This window comes from Drosophila albomicans, chromosome X, assembly GCF_009650485.2.
Source record: "Drosophila albomicans strain 15112-1751.03 chromosome X, ASM965048v2, whole genome shotgun sequence".
Lineage (NCBI taxonomy): Eukaryota > Metazoa > Arthropoda > Insecta > Diptera > Drosophilidae > Drosophila > Drosophila albomicans.
In genome coordinates this window covers 26,392,163-26,411,533 of record NC_047627.2, presented here as the reverse complement: position 1 = coordinate 26,411,533, position 19,371 = coordinate 26,392,163, and the positions used below count along the sequence as shown (strand labels likewise).

Genomic DNA, 19,371 nt, shown 5'->3' with positions numbered 1-19,371 from the left:
ATCGATAGTTGCTATGCCATCGCAGCGTTCGATGTGAATGCCCACAATTTTATCGCCAGCGCGGCACCGTTTGAATATCGAAACTCTCGTATTTAAAAAAAAAAAAAGGAATTTTATTTCACTCAATCAATTTTACAAAGGCATTGAAAAGCTTTCAAGAAACTACGAAAATTATTGTAACTCAGTGATTTAGTGCTTAACTTTGGTATGATTTTATACATATTTACACGCTCATCTATCTATCTATATATTTATCTCTACCCACAGTACTTTTAACTCCTTACTCTAAGTCCGTCTTAGCACTTGTACAGTTGTTGTTGTTGCAGTTGTTACTGTTTGCCAGCAAAAGCATCGATTGCTGATGCTGATCGACATTGTAATGGTAAAAGAACGATTTGCTGTATTCGAACGTTGAAATCATAATGGCACATGCCGGTGCCACCTTAAATAGACGCGGTCCAAGTCCAGAGAAAACGCCTCGCATCCCATTCAAGCGATATATGTTTGACAAACGCTCTGCAACGGATTTCGTGGGCACACTCTTGGCGGGATTATCTGGCGTGAGGCAAACCGAAGTGGTAGTTGGATCAGTAGTGGAGTGGCTACTCGTTAGCTGCATTGCAACATGCCTACCTGTAAATATGACTTTCTCACCAAACTCGATCTGTTCGTGCGTTTTGATCACGTCAAATGGCGTGGTAACTGTTGCAGCAACCTACAACAATGTCAAGGGAAACCAGTTAGAACACATGAGAGAACTGCACGACGAACAATTTGAATTTTGCGAATGCGATACTTACCGAGCCAGAAATTGCGCCCGCTACGAAACTGAAGCCAAACGTTGGCTCCACAACATTAAATCTACTTTTCAGGTACTCGTAACACGTCCAGTAAATGCCCGAGAATGGCACATCCCTCAAAATGGTTGGAGGCAAGCCGCGCCACAAGCCCAATACGCCCTGCGACTGCACAACCTGACGCACTGAGCCAAACATCTCCGCATGCGTCATCTTTTGTGACTGCATCTTGGTGCGTATCATCTCAATGGGACTGACGAACGTGACAGCGAGTATGCGAGCGGAAACTCCAGCCAGCAATGGCACAAGCATCGGAATGTCGCGACTTTGCATCGGCGCCAGGTACTTGTAGTGTAGATCTGTGAAGCGAGCCTTGAACTGTTCGTAGGCCACGAAGTAGATGATCGTTGAGGGCAGGGCCGAGATGAGTGTTGGACTGAGACCGGACCACAGCGCTGCGACGCCCTCAGAGCGACTGATTTTGACGAAAGCGTCCTGCAAAGTTAGTTCAAGAGATTAGAGATTGCATCGTGATTATGACTATGCATAGAAATAAACTGCACAAGTTCTCCATTTGACTCCTCTAACTAATCTCTTGGAGATTTAACTATTTACTGATCTCTTTGATCTTCGACAGACGATCTCTTTGATCGATTGTAAAATTGTCGTTGCCTGCTTTCGCCTGTTACATGTTACATGGCCTTCTACTATATAAGATATCAACTATGTATTCATATCTACGCTTACAATGGTGCCAGTAAAGTGCGATGTAGAGGAGGCGGGAGCGGAAAGCTTGCTAAATGCATTCTGGGAGGAGGAGGCGGCGGCGGCTGCTGATGCTGCTGTTGGCGTTGGTGTATTTGGGCCACAGGGGCATATGTGATCCATAAGGCCGTTGCAGTAGAGGAAACATTTGTTCGATAACATCGCCGACTGTTGGGCCTGCAAACGTGTTTTGATCACATCCAATGGCGTCACTGTAAATCAAGCACAAGATGATGAAATTATCATTTCAACATATGTATGTATGTATGTACACACTGGTGTAGGTGTGTACACATTTCCACACACATATAGCGGTGTATGGAAACACTTGTACACATGTATTGGTGTAGGTGTTATGCCGGTGTCACGCCATTTGCATGTGTATTGCAGGTGTGCAGGTGTGTGTGTGAAGTAATAACACATTTACTTACTGAAGCAGGCGGTTATCATGGCACCAGTGCAAGCGGAGACCACTTGCTGCATGGGTCGTATGCGAAATCTGGGATCTGTCATCGTATGTTGGCCAGGAGTGGGAGCCAGTCCACAGCTTCTGGCCGCCGCTGCTGCCATTGCTGTTCGTGTGCGTGCCCTCGACGTCTCGGACATGATGATGCTTTGGCGCAATTGGTTGATGTCAGTGGGCTCGTCGATAGGCTAAAGTAGATGTGTTGTGTGCGTGTTTTGTGTATGTGGGTGTATGGATTCAATGTATTCAATGTGTGTGGGGTTGTGCACGTTGTCGCGTTGAGATTGTCATTAAAATCAAAATGATAGATCGCGAAAACGAGGACGTTCGAAGTCCCAGATAAATAAAGTACTTTTCCATATATTCGCGTTACGTGTGAGTGTGCCTGTGTCCATGTGTGCTTCGACTATCGATAGACTGATCAGCTGTTACCAACAGCTCAAGCTTATGCGGCACTATCGATAGACGAAACACTGCGCGCTTCGAAACCGTTTCGATAGACGAGCAGCTGTTGTCGATATGCAAACGTAGATAAGCTTTCGATAAGTAAACATTGTTTATACTCACAGGCCTCTTGCAGGTCCAGATTGTGATGGAAAAAAAAGGATTTGCTATACTCAAAGGCGGATATCATAATGGCACAAGCGGGCACCACACGCAACATGCGCGGCAACACACCCACATACAGACCACGCACGCCCTGCTGTCGATAAATGCGACTAATGCGCGAGATCACTGATTGTTTGGCCACCGTGGGCGAAGCGGCGGAGGCGGAAGCAGAAGCAGAAGTAGTGCCACCGCCTTTGCCATGACCAGCTGCGTCTGAGTACAGCACATCCTGTCCCAGTTCGATCTGTGTGTGCGTTGTAACCAAATCAAATGGCATTGTCACCAATGTGGCCAGCTGAAGAACGAAAGAAGTGAGGAAAAACGCTGCAAAATTGTTGTTGAATGGACAAACACTTACAGCGCCCGCTGCGGCGCCCGTGACAAAGCTAAAGAGGAAACTGGGCTCGGTGACATTGCACACTCGCTTCATCGATTCGTAGGCCGCCCAATAGGTGCCCGAGAACGGTGCATCTCGCATCACAGTGGGCGGCCAACCGCGCCACAGACCCAAAATGCCATGCGACTTGATCAGCGAACGTATGACGATCCACAATTCCGTATACGTAATATACCCGGACTGCATCTTAATGCGAACCATCTCCAGCGGCGTGATGGCTGTGACAACAACGGTGCGTGCACAAATCCCCGATGCCATGGGCACTATGGATGGCGTAGGCGGCGTGGTGATTGGCAGCACATTATTCGTTTTCCGTAAGGTAGGTGACTCTTCAGCATGTGGCGGCGGCGGCGGCGGTTGCCAGAGCCTGTAGAGATGCGTAAATGATTGCTTCAAATACTCGTAGGTCAGAAAATAGATGATAGTCGATGGCAGCGCCGAGACAAGCGTGGGACTGAGGCCCGACCAAAGGCCAGTGACGCCATTCGAGCAGAGGATCTTCACAAAGGCATCCTAGAGAGCACAGCGTGAGGTGGAGTTGCACAAACGTTGCCTGCTTTCACGTTGACGACTCACCATGGCACCGCGTAGTGGACGCAAATTGGCGGCTTCACCCTGCACAAGCTTGGGCACACATTTGCCCGTTTTCGATTTGCAAACGTGTGTCATCAGGCCGTTATGGAAGACATAGCATAGCTTGGAGACCACCAACGGTTTGCGTGATGTGTTCTGCTGTTGCGTCTGCTGCGTCTGCACTCGCGTCTTGACCACCTCCAGTGGCGTTACTGCAATCATTGGCCAAGTGGAGAAGCGACTACCAATGTGAATGAAGAAAAACTCACCAACAAATGTGGTGATGAGGCCACCAATTAATGCAGAGATCACCTGTTGCATGGGCTTGATTCGATATCGCGGATCCTCGATAAGTATCGAGGTGGATTGACGAATTGCATCCGCATCTTTCGGTGCATCCGTCGGCTCCCTTTGCATAATTCCTCTTCTTACAATTCACAACAACAAGGTCTCTTCAAAATATACTATATATTGTCTATAAAAAAAGGAACGTCTATTGAAACTAATTGTAAAACATTCCGAATAATGATAATTTAATTTAGTTTGTGGCGAGTAAAAGAGTCAGCAACCCACCTGCTTTCTTTCTCTCTCTCTCTCGCTGTCTCTCTCTCTTTCATGCTCTTGTCCAAGAATGCGTGTTCCCAATTGCGTCAGCTCCCAAAAGTGTTTAGTAAAAACGCTCATTATCCGCCATATTTTGATTTGTAACTAAAAACTGATTGTCTACTTCGATTTCAATAGTTGCTCGTATAGTCTATATATCAAAAGTCGATGTCAATGTCTAAAAATATATAGAATAAGCTTTGACTTTTGTCTAGTAGGCTTTACTTCTGTCAAAATGTTGAGCTGCTAAATGAATTTCCTTTTTTTCATCAGTTTTCTAAGAGCTCCACAAAAAGAAAACTTTGAAAATATGAAAACTAATTTATGATAACATCTAGGTTAGGAGTAAGATAAGATTGCAAGGTGAAAACTAAGAAAAATTTATGGTACAAAATTAAAAGTGGAAAAAACTAAGATTTCAAATAGAAAACTTTGGAAGGACTTATTTCTGTTAAGACACAGCTCTGACTATGTTACTTTATTATTCTTTTTAATAACACCAGAACATCAAAATTCTGCCTGATGCGACATCTTATCACAATGATTCCTCGCTCACTGGTTAAACTCATTCAGACTTATCAAAAGAAGTCATCTTCATAATTTTCAAGGATGTGTCGTCACTTGATAATTAATAACCAGGAACTGACCAATCTCAGACTCAAGTAATTAGGACATCCCAAAATTCTCGCTCTCGCTGTCTTTGATAATCCAAGTTTTGGGAAATAATGGATGGGATGACAGCGCAATCCAATTGATCAAATATTTTCCTTTCATATGATTGATATATACAAATAGTAGAGAAAAAGAAAAAAGGGGAATGCGACTACGACAAAGACAAAAAATAATAACATTTAATAGCGAGAATTATAAATATGAATTAAATTAATCAAATTTAATAATAATTTGCATTACACTTAAGTTATTACAGTTAAGTATGAGTAGTAAGTCAGTATTATATTTAAGCTTTTTAATTGCAAAAAGAAACCAAAAAGTTGATTTAATTGATTGTTGTTTTATGTTTTTTTTTTGTTGTTTTGATAAGTGGCCAATGTTTGTTTTCTCTATTCTTCTGTTCGCTGGTTGTTGGTTGTTTTTAGTAGTTGGTGTGTGCTAGCTAGAATTTAGCAGGATGTCTGGATGTCTCTGGCCTCTGGATATTTCTGGATTAGGTAGATGGTTGGTGGTTGGTGCTGCCCTCTTGATTTGAAGTGGTGCTTCTTTTTTTTATTTGTTTTTACTTGTGCGCAATGGGAATCAGAGTTTCGCCGGCAGTGAGAGCGGGCAAAGGCGCATCAACGGTGAGCACACCATCCTTGCTGAGGGATGAGCGTATGGACTCCGGATTGACGCCCTTGGGCAGCAGAAATTCGCGATTGTATTCCCTGTACACGCTCTTTGTGTCCGACTTCTCCTCATGCTTGGCGTGCACCTAAAACAAAGAGAAAGCATTTACATTTAGTTTAGCTTCAAATTTTAAATTTGTTTTTTTTTTTTTTTTGTTGGTAACTTACCAGCAGCTTCTGGTCGACGGTCTTCACAACAATCTCCTCGGGAGCGTATTGGCTGACATCGAAGCGCAGCTTCAGCACTTTGTTGTCACCTTCGTCCTGCAAAAGAAAAAGAATGGAAAAATGTGAATAAGATGTGAGAGAACTACAAGCAGGATTTGAAGCCACTTGAAGAATAATTGTTTGGGTAATCTTGATCAGCATTTCAGTTATTCTTTACCTGTATCAAGGGCGAGCTAATGTCCGACACGTAATTCTGTTGCTTGGGTACTCGAGAAGGCAGCGCCGAGTTTGTCGTTGAGCTGCAAATAAGAATTCAAATTCCGGTTACAAAAAAAAAACGAACAGAAAAAACTAAAATAAATATGTATAATAATGTCTTAAAACAGTTGTGTAAACCTTCTAGAGGTGGTTGTCGTTGTTGTTGTGGTGCGAAAAGTCTTGTTAAAAGTGCGTGTGAAGGCTTCCATTGTATAGTAGTGTGTGTGCGCTATCTCAAACTCGATTCAAATGCAACTGATCTGAACTGAAGCCGTGTCTCTGTCGAGTTTCGAACTGCAGCACAGATCTGAATCCTATAACTATAAATAGACTCGGATTTCCGCTCTCTGGAGCGTCGTTTATTTATAGCATTGCTCGCAGCTGTTGTTGGTCTCCAGTCTCCAAAATACAGAAGGGGAGCTCAACATACCTAAAGATATACATCTACATATATACATCCATATCTATATGTTTGTATCTCTGCTGTAACTCAAATTTATTTGTTTTTGTTTTTTCAGACACAATGGGGACATACAAGCATTTGGCAGAGCTGCCAAAAAAAAAGAAGGAAAATGTTTTGGGCTCGTGGACAGATGCAGAGCATTTCAATATCTCTCTATATATTGTTTCTTGAATGTGTTCATCTGTGTTTTCTTGAATCTCGTGATGAAATTTGAGACACATTCATAAAGGAATTTTTGATAGATCATACAGTAGTATACTGCAAAGCTTGGAAGTAGTCTGTCTGGTCTGGTCTGGTAAATACTCGAGTTTAATGAACTTTTGCGCAAACATTGCGAAAGTAAACAAGCTACAGACGACTGTTTAATACCCGGTACCCAACAAGGTACAATGCAAACAATTAATATTTGCTTAGCTAACAAATTTTATTATCAAATCGCTGGAATTGTTTTTATTTTTTTTTATTTTATGAAAAAGCTAACACAATAACTCTATGTGAGTATCCTACGATTATCGGGTATACAAATAGCTTCCACACCTGGTAAATGTTCTATGTAGAAGACGAAACTTTTGTATATTTATATTACCTCAACGCATACAAAATACCAACGAAACAAATAATTCCTATATATAATTCGACTCTATTTTGTTTTTTTTTTTGTTAAGTTTTAAATATGAATTTTGTTGAAACTTTTGAAATGGCAGCTAAACGTCTGTCTCTGTCTGTCTGCCTTGTCATTCAAAACAGCAGCCAGTGTGTACACATGTGTTTGACGTGCAATATACATACATAATATACTACAAAGTGGTATATACTTAAGTGTGTACACATGTGCATACAGTTTTTATTGTTATTAACAGCCGTTGAAAGTGATTTGAAATTGTGTTTTTGTTTAGTATATACAAAATAAATTAAAAAAAATATGGCAATGGATAAATAGCTATTACGTATGCTTGTGTTAATTATGTACACAACGAAAAAAGAAAAGAAAAGAAAACAACAAAATAAGAGTGAAAATCAATAATACACAATATTTGTGAAATAAACAAATCAGTTATTATGAAGCACGGCTTGGTTTTCGTTGTTGTTGTGTCATATAGAATACCTGGTTGTAGTTGTTGTTTTTTTAGTAGAGCTTTTCGAGAGGAAAGGATTATTATTGTATATTTGAAGAGATATTTGAATTTGATTTGATTTATTGTATGTATTGGTTTAATTGCAGTTGTTTTGATTTTAATATAAGTTCCAAAGCGGCATGTAAAGGAAAGAGAAATAGAGGAAAAGAGAGAGAGAGAATATAATATAAAGCTTTTCAGTTAATTATGATACTTATTTCGTAGTACAAAGGTAGAGCACACACACAAACACACAAAAACAAGCAAACACATACATACTTATATACAGTAGCAACAACATCTAAAAGAAACCAAATTGAATGAACTGCACGCACACGCACAAACACACATGCACACAAAAACAACTGTATGAGTGTGGGTGTCTGCTGATAAGCGTGCCTATAAACGTGTCTGAATTCACTAAACTTGCAGGCGACCTTGCTGTCTTTAAATGCAGCTCCCTCCCACACTCACACATCGCGCATCTGTATGTGTGTGTGACTAATCATAGAAAACGTTAATTCTGATTACTTTGCATAGAAACAGAGAGCAAGAGAGAGAGAGAGCAAGGCGGAAGAGAGAGGAAGTCAAATCACCTGCCGGAACAGACGTCGCGGCTCTCGACGTTGGCGCTAAACTTGCTTCTGTTGGCTAGCCAACCACTCAAACACTCACACACGCACGTCTCTCTCTCTTTTCACTTATACAAGACGCACACGCATACGCACAAATACAAATACAAATACATGCAATGACCGACAAGCACGGCACACGCTCAAATACATAAATACGTATCTCTCTTTCACCGGTGCTTCTTTCTGCTGCTGCTGCTGCTGATGACGACGATGATGTCATGCATATTTTTCGTGTGTTTTGTTATTGAATAAGCTCCACACAAAATGAACAAAAGAATATAACTAAAAGCAATGGCAACAACAAAACAACACACATGTATCAAATGTCGACGCAACGTTGCGTTGTTTAGTTGCGACGACGACTGCACGAAACAATCAACGAAAAAAAAAAAGGCTAATCGATAGCCAATAATTGCAACGATCACAAAAGTGTCATCGATGAGCAGATGAGCTTACGAAACGATACGCTAAAAATTTGCATGATATCATCTAGGGAACGGATTCTTATTTATCATCCAGCATCAGTTTGCGATCATCACCCAGTCTAAACAAATTGTTGTACGAAGTCTACAAAATTAACGGGCATATAACAATGTGTAGTACACACCATGCACAATATTGTAGGCAAATATTTATATTGAGCTACTATATGTACATATATGGCCACACCTACGCATATTGGCAATGAACATGAATTAGGCATAATAATAATAATAATCTATTGAATCGATAAGTGCTGTGGTTTATCATATCAAATGTAGAATACTGGTGTGCATGTGATTTAGCCAGATGATGATTAAACCACAATTCACTTGTGTTAATCTAGCCACCATAAACGGATAGAGCGTCAAGTGCTCCCCAAGTGCATATATAGAATTGTAATAGACGTACGTTGTTTGTAAAAAAGAAAGAGAGAGAGAGAGACATTGTTATTTGCATAAACAAATCGCTAAATGCTAGAGCACGGTCTGCTGATCCCTAACCGTGTCTATGAGGCAATTGCACTCAGTGTTGCCAGCGAAGAAAATAAAGCTAAGCAATAAGCTAGCCAAACTTACTTGTTTTGTCATTTTAAAATTCGACACAATATTTGTAACGAAAGTGCTGTCAACATTTTAAATAATATTGTATTTGTTGCATATATCTTCAACAAAAACCGACATTTCTCCCGTTACCGATCATTAAAAAAAAAGTCAGATTTGGCTGTAAGATAGCAGAGTTGTCAACACTGATTGCATGTACACTACATATTCAATATGCATCCAAATCGACAGAGCTGAAGGTTGCAGAGTATTCGAATTTTGAACTTAAATCAATACTCTTTAGTTATTTCTGTTATAAATAACTAGGAGAATGTGCAAAGAGCAGGATGAACGATTTAGTACTATGTATGTACATATGTATATATAAATTAGTAGCATTCTATTTGGGTATTGACTATACAAATATACATATGTACATACATATACTACTAGAAAAATCAATTAGTTGTCCATTGTGTGTACATGCACATTGAACAATATGTATAACCAGATGACGATGACGTGATCGTTTATTTTTAAACTGGCGTTCAACACAATTCATTTGTTTTTTGTTTTTGTTTTCGTTTTCAATTCATTCTATTCTGCTTCATTTCATTTCCATTTTAGCTGTCCAGCTGAGAGCTTGAGCTAGAGCTTTGGCCCTTTTTCGAAAAGGGCTGGCCCAATGGCACATGCGATATTCGATTCCTAATTGGTACGCTGAGTCATCGACCCGCCTCCTCATCACACACACACAAACAAACAAAAAAAACACCACCCCACAGATTTATCGGTCGCCATTAACTATCGGCGAGTGGTGTCAAAGGTGTTCTGGGGAATTCCTTCCATCTCCACCTCCACCTGCAGACAGTGTGTCACAATCGGTTTGGAGGGGGGAGAGAGGAGTTGCAAGTTTTGTTAATTTCAGTTTGACCAAAGTTTTGCTCGTCACGCAATCGAACGGTTAACTAACTGTGCTTATACGAATGTTTTGTATCGAATGCAAATGCAAAAATGTAAAATGAAAAGTATAACAAACAAATCGTCTCGATTATGTCATTGGCTATGCGTCGAGGTAAAACGTTAAAAACCAAAGTGGTTTTCGAATTCGCCTCAAGTGGCGCCCACGCGGCGACGACGACGACGGCGACAATTCAAAAGCCAGGCCAGCGAGGCGCAACCGCGACGACAGCAGAAGCAGAAGCAGCAGCAGTGACAGCGCAGCCTCGACGTCACTTTAGCTTTGCACTAACATACTTATGCATGGATGCATGTATGTGTGTGTGCGTGTGTGTTTGGGTAAGTGTGTACACAATTATTGTGGTCTTTTAGTATTTTGCGTTTGCGTTTTGTTTCAATCTCTAATGGCCGCCTTCACATTGTCTGTTTATTTAGTAAATATTTGAATTATATATTTGCGTCTGCATGTGCAGATGTATGTACATTTGTATGTGAATGTGTGTGTAGCTGGCAAGTATGCAAGAAAAAAAAGATTCCGTTACGCCACATCATAATGATTGTAAAGACACCACTCAAACACACACACACACACAATCTCCCAAATGCAACTAGGTTACAGCTGAAGAAACAACAACAACGACTGCATACAAATAAATGCATGTAAACATCTGCCAAGTATATAGTCAAAAAAATGATATTTACAATACTCGAAAATATTTTTGGCAGTTTTGAAATATGCGCTAATGGTTCATGGCACGAACCAAAAATTATGATTATTTTTGTTTCTTTGGTCTTTATAAAACAAGTAGAAAATTTAAATATCATAACTATTAATATCACCCATGCTGTAAATGATTTTTATTAACGATACTAATAAAAACAATTTCTTCAACATATTACATATATATATACTTCAAAAAAATATATAGATATTATTTTGTATTGCAAAGAGCAAGCTCTTGAATTTTGGTCTAAAATTTATAAAATTACTTTAAATGAAATTTATAATAGTCGAAACAAAATGATGAAATATTAACATGGCAAATTCATAAGAACACTTATGATTCTTACTGTCTCTGATTCGAAGTGCTGCAAGAACAACATCATCATAATCATCATCATCATGTGTTGTTGCGCGAGACACATGGGCAATTTATAAGGGGAGAAGGGAGGGGAATGCTAGGACGGTACTATGGTGAGATGGTGACTCATCCCTCCCATAATTTGAAATGTGTTGCGATGTGTGTTGTATCTGGGGCATTTAGCGTTGCTGTATTTTGGCCTTAGCCGCAGAACACATAATCCAGCCAGACGGGGCCAAGAAGTTGGTTCTTTGCCTGTGCGCTTGCTTGTGCTTGGTAAAAAAGATGTGTTGCCGTGCCGCGCTGTTAGCCACGCACACACACACACACACACACACCATGTCTATTTTTAGATGCAGCACATACGACTAAGAAATGCGGCTGTCTCTCTGCACATTGATCATATCAAACTATTTTCACGTAACTCTGCAATCGAAACGCTGCATATCGATAATAATCGAACCGCAGTTGCGCTTATCAGTTACAAGCTCTGACACATGCATACACACATACACATACATTACGATATCGTAGCACATTCCAATTAGAAGAACGATTCTGACGTACGAGGGGTTAAGGCTAAGTTTTTGGGCATTTTATTTACATACCTGGTGGACTCGAAGAAGTTGGCCTCGCGATTCATCAGTTCGTGACGGAACTTGGCCATCTCTTCCTCCATTTTACGCATCTCGGAATCGAAGCGTTCGCGTATGCTGCTGAATTCCGTATCGATAACGCTGAAGTCTCCCAATTTGATGGGAATATTTCTCTTATTAGCCTCGGCCATTTTTTTTATTTCTTTTGTATTTGTATGTGTGTGATAGAACTAAAAACTTCTTGCCGCCGCTGGTGCTGCTGCTGCTGCTTCTTCTTCTACTGCTTGCTTTGGGTTGTTTTCACGCGCTACGAAACACACGCCGCTAAATTCTTTTTCTTTTTATTGTTGTATTGTGTTTGCTTCTTCCAATTTAGGCTTGCTTGTTGGTCAGCTGTATGTGTGTACGTATATATATTCACTTTCTAATCAGACAAAACCAAAAAAAATCACAAATTTGTATATGTATTGTGTGATATTGTTCGACTCGTGTCGCACAAAAAACCCACCGCGCTTCAAAGTTTTCTATTCGACTGTTTTGCATTTTCGGTGTGTTGACGCTTTTATAGCGACTCGCCGCAGCCGTTGCCACCAAAGAGAGCGTCTCTGACCGCAGGGAGAGCGACAGTGCGAGAGAGAAAAGGCAACAACAAGCACACAGTATGCACCCACACATGTTCAATGCGGTTAACGCGGACGCACGCTCTCTTTCTTTAGTTGTACTCTCCCCAAGCTCTCACACTCGTTCTCTCTTTTGCGCCGGTAAGGAACAAATCAATGGTTGGCGAGTGTGAATGGGCTTGTTAGTGTGCGTGCGACGAAGAGCATTGTTAAGAAGACTGCCCGTAATTGCTCTTACATCATGGCAGTCATACAGGTTCGTCAAACATTTGGATACACTCTATAAATTTCGACAATAATAAATACGCACAGAGGCCATAAAGTGTTATATAAATTATATAAATATATTCATAAATTATGATTATATATTATTAGCAATATTTATTTATAAATTTGTTATTCGTTTGCACCATGATTGCTTAGTTTGATCAAGTAGAGCATTCCATAGTCGCTTATCACGTAAAATGTTGACGAAGCTGTGCAACCGCGAGACTGACAGTTATTTATGAGGACTTCACGTTTTGTGTCTGTGCAAAGTGCATTCAGTATGCATTAGATGTAGATATGTACTTTATTATCATAGAGAAGACTTATCGTAATATCACTGCACTTGTGCCTGTGATTACAGATTTGCAAATATCGTATATTATTTATCAGCTTATGAATATGCATTGCATGCAATTTGTATATGTACATGCATGTAAATACAATGTATGTACATAAATAGGTATTTAGTGCAAATCAAATATGTTCAAGCTCTAAAAATAAGTTAAGCCGCCATTGCTTGATGATCTTGCTGTCTCTATCGCGCATTGGGCACATTGTGGGTGGAATTGTAACCGGCAACAGCAACACAACGGCAATAAACAACGGCAAACGGCAATGACAACCGGTTTTTTTTTTTTATTCAAAGCTTAATAATCGCTGCCGTTTTAGGGCAGAGAATAACGACACATTTTTAGACACTCTGTAGTACGCAGAAATGTGGTTTACGTTCTAAATACACACACACATACAGTGCATACCTGTGCGTATGTGGGCGGGAACGTTGGCGACACAATTCCAATTGGATTTGTTTGTAAACAAATATAACAGCAGTGAGATGAGTAATCGATGACATTGGAAACTCATCGTCATCATCGAAATATCGAGATATCGATGTGTTGTCCTTTTAAGGTTATCTTCGATTAAGGAGTCATCAGCCCTAGTGCAATTAAATTAAATTGTATATTATTTAAAAAATGCATGCAATCGCCAGCGCACGACGGCATATAAAAACATCAACAATATAGCACAAAATGCGCTTAATAAATTCAGTCATGAATTACAAAAATAAATTAACAATCATCGGCTCGACGACTTCTGTCGCTGCTGCTGCGCTGCTACTGCGGCTAAGGTGTTTTGGTCTTGGCAGCGCCCACATGGATGCTGAGGCCGTTAATGCCGCTGTCCAAACAATAAACTCATTTTCATCGAAATTGTCGACCTTGAAGGCGACAAAGATCTCGGATCTCGGATCTCAACAACGCACGCCACAATACACATGTGTATTTTACACATGTACAAAAATATTCACACACACACACAAACAAATATTTTGTATGCAATCGACTAACGATGAAATTAAGAAAAACAAATTTCCCATAGCGTCGTTGCTCGACGTTGACGTCGAGAATGTTCATCTGCCTTAGCAAAATATACTTATGAGTATATACTTAATACTATAATATACTATATGTATATATGTGAGTGTGTTTTAACCACATTTATAGTATATTTTCGTAAGGCATTCCAAATCTTTGGCCCCCCGTATAACACCCCCGCAATAGACATCTCTGCAAATCAATCAAAAAATTCGCTCACGATGATTTAGCATGGAATTTTTGGCTGATGTATAATACGCCAATTTTTCAACTAAGGCAAATAGATCTACTTGCGTGGGAGTCGCTGGCTTGACGACAGCGTTCAAATATGTGTCAGCAGCAGCCACAGCATCGGCAACAGCAGCAGTTGTCAAACAATATGATATGGATAGAGTGAAGTGCTCTTCAGATGTAAGAATATTTATTCAGTCATAACTAAATAACAAAAACATTAAAACGAATTAAAATTTAAAAAAATGAAAAGAAAACGACAACAAATGTTTGTGGGCGCTTTTTTATAGTGGGCAGGCCAACATTACGTATGTTCATTCATAACGAAATAGAATTATGAATCACACTGCTAATCGACGACATTAATAATTGTGTTCTTGAATTTTCCGAATGCAATGTTCACATGTATTTTTATATTTTTTTAAATACTACAATTATTAATTATTTAATAATTTATTTGCAGCAAATTCTTACTTGCTGCTATGCAATCATAGTTAAAAATAAATTATTTGTTCAAACTGTGCGCCATTGTTAAAAAAATGAGTGTGCCCAGCTGCATACATTTTGAACTCAAGCAGTGCTGTCAACTCACGTATGTATCGAACTATCGAGCCGGCGCTGCCACATCTACGCAAATAATGCGCTGTACAACACTTGTGTGACTACGTGTGTGTGTGTATCAACAAATATAAACAAAATTTGTAAGAAATTGGAAAAAAATTGGAAATAAAAGCAATAAACAGTGCAGATATCAAATCTCATCATGAACGCCTATTACACTGTGTACTCGGGTGACAATTTTGACGACGAATCCATTGGCGATGAGCGCAGTGAAGAAGGTGAGTGAAGCGGTGGAAAATAGGAAATTCGAGACTTTCCTGTATGTGGGGCCGCCAAAAATGATGCACAGTTGACTTTCGATCATGCAACGCGACACAATTCCAATTACAGATACGGACGATGCAAGCGAAACAGAGTTCCGCAGCCCAAATCGTTATGGCAATACAAATGGCACCTCATCGAACAGCAACAACAACAACAGCAGTGGGAACAACAATAGTAACAACAACAGCATTGGCAGCAACAGCGAACTCAAAGAACAGTGAGAAACTTGAATTTATTAAGGAATCATAAAACAAAATTACCATCCTCTTCGTTTTTAGAATGTATCAACACAAACTCATCAATTTGCAAAAGCAGCTGGACGAGCTCAACCAATTAATGCATCCAGAGTACATGAAGCGTGTTCGCAAACTGGACAATCAACTGAAGGAGCGACGTCGCCTCAACGAGATCTACAAGGACTATATGCGCGAGTGTGTGGAACGTGATTATATACTCGAAAAGAAAGCCGCCCAAAAAGAGTACGATGAGAAAATGATGGATTTGAAAGACAATTTGATAGCGGACTTTGAAGATCGCAAGCGACAAATTGAAAATGAACGCTATAGCTTGGAGCTGACAAACGATTCGATGGAAATTAAGACGACAGTGACGCGTAAATTGCGTCGACGGCCCAACGAACCGTTGCCGGTGATTGAGAAGCGTCGCAAACCAGCGACGGGACAATTGTTGATCTATCAACTGGATGATAAGGAAATAGAATCGGATCTCAAGATGATACAACGTGGCAAACCTTTGCCTCTACAACAGAACGGCATGGGCTCGTATTCCAACTCGCAACAGCAACAACAGCAGCAGCAACACAATCTGCTCGCCGAGGCCAATAGCTATGTGGAGACGCGCATCGAAGACAATAAGTTGTTGTATGAGCGTCGATGGTTCTGTCGCGGTCAGCAGATCTACGTGGAGGGCAAGGATATGAACAAGTTTCCGGCCACCATCACAGCGATTGGCAATGAAGTTGTATGTAACAAAATCCCCAAAAAGTATTCACAACCAAAGCTAAATTTGATTTTTGTTCATTTTCAGATCTGGGTGAAACGTTCCAACGAAAGCAAATTCAAGATCAACATGTCGCACTTGGCCAAGGGCAAAATATCCATAAAACGACGATAGTTTCTTCATTTTCATTACAATTACAATTACAATTAAGTGTACATTTTATTAAGAGGAAAAAATGAAAACAAAGCAAATATTTCACAAAACAAATACAAATTGTAAATAATTGTAACTTTCGTAGTTTGTTGACTTAGTCCGATTGTCGCGTTGTTGTTAGAAATCGGTTTCCAATTCATTCCGCATCGTGTGAGCAGCTTTTCCACATAGCCTTTGAAATATTAAACAAGATTTGTTTGTAAACCAGTCTCACAAGCTAAGTTTGACTCCATGTGACGAGCAAGTTCTGAAAGTAAATCTTATATCATGTTTATTTTATGGCAAAACTAAACTATATCGTGGCAAATTCAATGCAATCCAATTGTTATTTATGTATATTTATTGCCATCTCTATAACTAATTCAGTATAAAAAGCTGCAAATACTGGAAATATGGTTATTAATGAGAAAGTAGAATGTTTTAAATTGAAAAAATTTAGATTTTTATGATCTATGCAACTAAAGCTCTTCACAATGCCTTTTAAAATCAACTTAAAATGTAATTTATCAATGAAAGGGTTAGTTTGTCATTTATAAAGAGTAATGTTATTCATATTCTTTTTCAACTTGTAGTCGAAATATGTATCTGCAACAGCTGGCAAACTTAGATTAAGCTGATAAATCCTTTGCATTTAGAACTAATCTTCGATAGAAGGCAGAACAGCAGTCGATATAGCTATGAATGATATTTCTTTCAAAGTATCATTATTCTATCTTGGAATGTAGTTCTAGGATAGACAACTGCGAGCTTTAGCAGTCTAAAATCGATCTTAAATGTTTCTCCAGCATTTTCCCATTGGTTTCTTCGGCTTCGTTTAAATATTCGCTTAAGCTTCATCTTAAATATCTCTTCAGCATTCTTCTGATCGTTTCTTCGGCTTCGTTCAAATGTTCTTTTAAGCTTCATGCAATTTCTTCAGTTCCATGTGCTACTTCAAAAAGCGCGGCAAACAATAATTTATTGGACTGCTAGAAACAAAAGCAGTTCCTTTCAATTCAAGTCAATGAAGTTGTCATAAGTTGCTAGACTACAATCCAAGCTTTAAAGACAGTTCAAAGTATTCCCAACTCGAAGACGAGTGAGAAAACTAAAAGACTTGGGAGCAACGATTCCAAGTCATATTCAACGTTGTCATCTACATATTTCGAAAGCTTTTCAACCCAATAAAAAGGGAGCTTAGCACATAAAAAAAATAAATACAAAATATGGTTGTTTTGTTGTTTCACTTTGCGCTTGCTTTATAATTTAATGATTGCATCGCTGCAATGCTTTTCGACTCGATAGAATTCTATATAAAACATACACACAAAAGCATTTTCTCTTGTTTTTTTTTGTTTGAATGGTTGAACTTCGTTTAAATATAAAAAAAACGCTGGAAACGCCCGTCTAGTTGCGAGAGCCACGTCCAAATCCGCCACGGAACTCCACCTCACCGGCACCGGGTCCAACATCACCCTTCTTGTCCACACCGCTGCCGCCTGGAGCGCGTCTGTAGGCGGAACGGTCCTCGCCGGTCTTGGAGGCATCGGCGGGTCCGCGTGGGCCACCAGCCGCTGGGCGGGGGCGCAGGGGCTCGGAGCGTGCGGGACGCTTCAGGGTCGAGGGCACAATCTCGGGGGGCAGATGCAGGTAGCTGCGCAGCTCCTCAATACCCTCGTTGGTCAGATACCAGTAGTAATGACGCCAGGCGAACTGCTCCTTGACGAGACCGCGCGAGTGCAGAGATTGCAGTGCCTTGATCACATGCAGATTGGGGATGGAGTCCAGCTCGGGATGCTTCTGTGCATGGAAATCCTTTTTGGCCACAATGACACCCTCCTTGAAGAGGTATTCATAAATGGCGACACGATGAGCCTTTGGCATGAACATGCTGCACACAAGAAATAAAAAAAAGCACACAAAAAAAATAATTAGGTATGAACTACCGATATAAGTATAATGTATATTTTTGTTGTTGTTGTTGTTATGCTTGGCGCTTGTCAACAAGCCGCTGAACTGCAAAGATTGCAAATTCTTGGCAAACGTCTATGAAAATGCACAGCACACGATAATTAACAGTTGCAGCGCAATTCGACGCATTCACAACAATTTCGATTTATTTAACACTTTGACGGATTCGCAATTATTTTGCAGATTATACTTGATATATTTTTCACGTACTTTGCGTCTTCTATGGAGCAGAGACCGGAAAGAAAGGAAAAGCGAGTTGACAGCTGTCAGCTCTCATATTCTTCTTCTTTCCCTGTGTATACAAAGGGTTGCATGTTGCGTTCACATGTGAATGCTTTAGCGCAGAGCTGCTCCGACACCCTAAAGTATGCAATAAAGAATTCAATAATTAAATGCAAAAACAAATTATTAAATTTGTATTGTAAAGAGTATCTTGCGTTTTGTATTATTGAAAAATAGTTATCATTATTGCTTTTTTTTTAAACTTATATTATTTTCTATTTTTTAAGTCAAAGACATTTGTCTGACGGATTCTTGTTTATATATTTTTTGAATGGTCAGTCAATGCCACCATTTGAGCAATCGATTTTTGTATATTAATCGGCGCCAATAATCGAAAGCTTATAATTTGAATTGTCGTTTTGAATAAGAGAAGTCATATATAACTTACAAAATAAGGTGAATTATGAATTTATTGTTAGGACTTACCAACTTGAACTTTACTTTGATTAGATTAACGTGTAAAATTTCGTGCTTACAAATTTGTTTGCGATAAGCTAGTTTATATCAATTGATTGCCATTCTAGGATTAGCTATAAATATACATTTTTAGTTTTGTTCTAACTACTATTCTTGGAAGTAATTGAGTACCAAAAGATTGGTTTTTCACAGAATTTTCAAACATTCCACGAAAGTGGAAGATGATTAGATAAGTTAACTTAATGTTAATACACTCCAGGAGGTCATTTGCAGGACATCTTATAGAATAAATCCTAAAATTGACGAAATTGTGGATTC

The 19,371-nt window shown here is 39.6% G+C and overlaps 4 protein-coding genes across 10 annotated transcripts; 1 reads left to right on the top strand and 3 right to left on the bottom strand.

Moving 5' to 3' along the window:
• Positions 1-97: 97 nt before the first annotated feature.
• On the bottom strand, positions 98-4,374 carry LOC117578179 (probable mitochondrial glutathione transporter SLC25A40). 6 transcript variants are annotated; one of them, XM_034263527.2, is made up of 6 exons: positions 4,181-4,374; positions 3,877-4,100; positions 3,611-3,819; positions 2,996-3,547; positions 2,596-2,932; positions 2,053-2,216 (listed from the first exon to the last, which is right to left on the bottom strand). In XM_034263527.2, the coding sequence occupies exons 2-6, from the start codon at positions 4,022-4,024 to the stop codon at positions 2,197-2,199; spliced, it is 1,266 nt and encodes a 421-aa protein (XP_034119418.1). In that variant the 5' UTR covers positions 4,025-4,100; positions 4,181-4,374; the 3' UTR covers positions 2,053-2,196. The 6 variants fall into 6 exon arrangements, with proteins under 6 accessions (XP_034119384.1, XP_034119428.1, XP_034119418.1 ...); XM_034263493.2 differs by lacking the exons at positions 2,996-3,547; positions 3,611-3,819; positions 3,877-4,100; positions 4,181-4,374 and adding exons at positions 98-715; positions 801-1,292; positions 1,545-1,774 and having other exon boundaries at positions 1,994-2,216; positions 2,596-2,744; XM_034263537.2 differs by lacking the exons at positions 2,596-2,932; positions 2,996-3,547; positions 3,611-3,819; positions 3,877-4,100; positions 4,181-4,374 and adding exons at positions 98-555; positions 634-715; positions 801-1,292; positions 1,545-1,774 and having other exon boundaries at positions 1,994-2,450.
• An 847-nt stretch (positions 4,375-5,221) lies between these two features.
• LOC117578230 (heat shock protein beta-1) lies at positions 5,222-12,394 on the bottom strand. Of its 2 annotated transcripts, XM_034263613.2 has the most exons (5): positions 11,865-12,394; positions 7,548-7,577; positions 5,939-6,020; positions 5,722-5,817; positions 5,222-5,639 (listed from the first exon to the last, which is right to left on the bottom strand). In XM_034263613.2, the coding sequence occupies exons 1-5, from the start codon at positions 12,041-12,043 to the stop codon at positions 5,445-5,447; spliced, it is 582 nt and encodes a 193-aa protein (XP_034119504.1). In that variant the 5' UTR covers positions 12,044-12,394; the 3' UTR covers positions 5,222-5,444. The 2 variants fall into 2 exon arrangements, with proteins under 2 accessions (XP_034119504.1, XP_034119514.1); XM_034263623.2 differs by lacking the exon at positions 7,548-7,577 and having other exon boundaries at positions 11,865-12,389.
• A 2,590-nt stretch (positions 12,395-14,984) lies between these two features.
• On the top strand, positions 14,985-16,480 carry LOC117578222 (sin3 histone deacetylase corepressor complex component SDS3). Its single transcript, XM_034263599.2, has 4 exons — positions 14,985-15,185; positions 15,298-15,448; positions 15,510-16,212; positions 16,279-16,480. The coding sequence occupies exons 1-4, from the start codon at positions 15,110-15,112 to the stop codon at positions 16,363-16,365; spliced, it is 1,017 nt and encodes a 338-aa protein (XP_034119490.1). The 5' UTR covers positions 14,985-15,109; the 3' UTR covers positions 16,366-16,480.
• A 1,133-nt stretch (positions 16,481-17,613) lies between these two features.
• On the bottom strand, positions 17,614-18,647 carry LOC117578241 (40S ribosomal protein S10b). Its single transcript, XM_034263661.2, has 2 exons — positions 18,565-18,647; positions 17,614-18,274 (listed from the first exon to the last, which is right to left on the bottom strand). Exon 2 carries the CDS (start codon positions 18,271-18,273, stop codon positions 17,791-17,793), a length of 483 nt encoding a protein of 160 aa, XP_034119552.1. The 5' UTR covers position 18,274; positions 18,565-18,647; the 3' UTR covers positions 17,614-17,790.
• Positions 18,648-19,371: the final 724 nt, after the last annotated feature.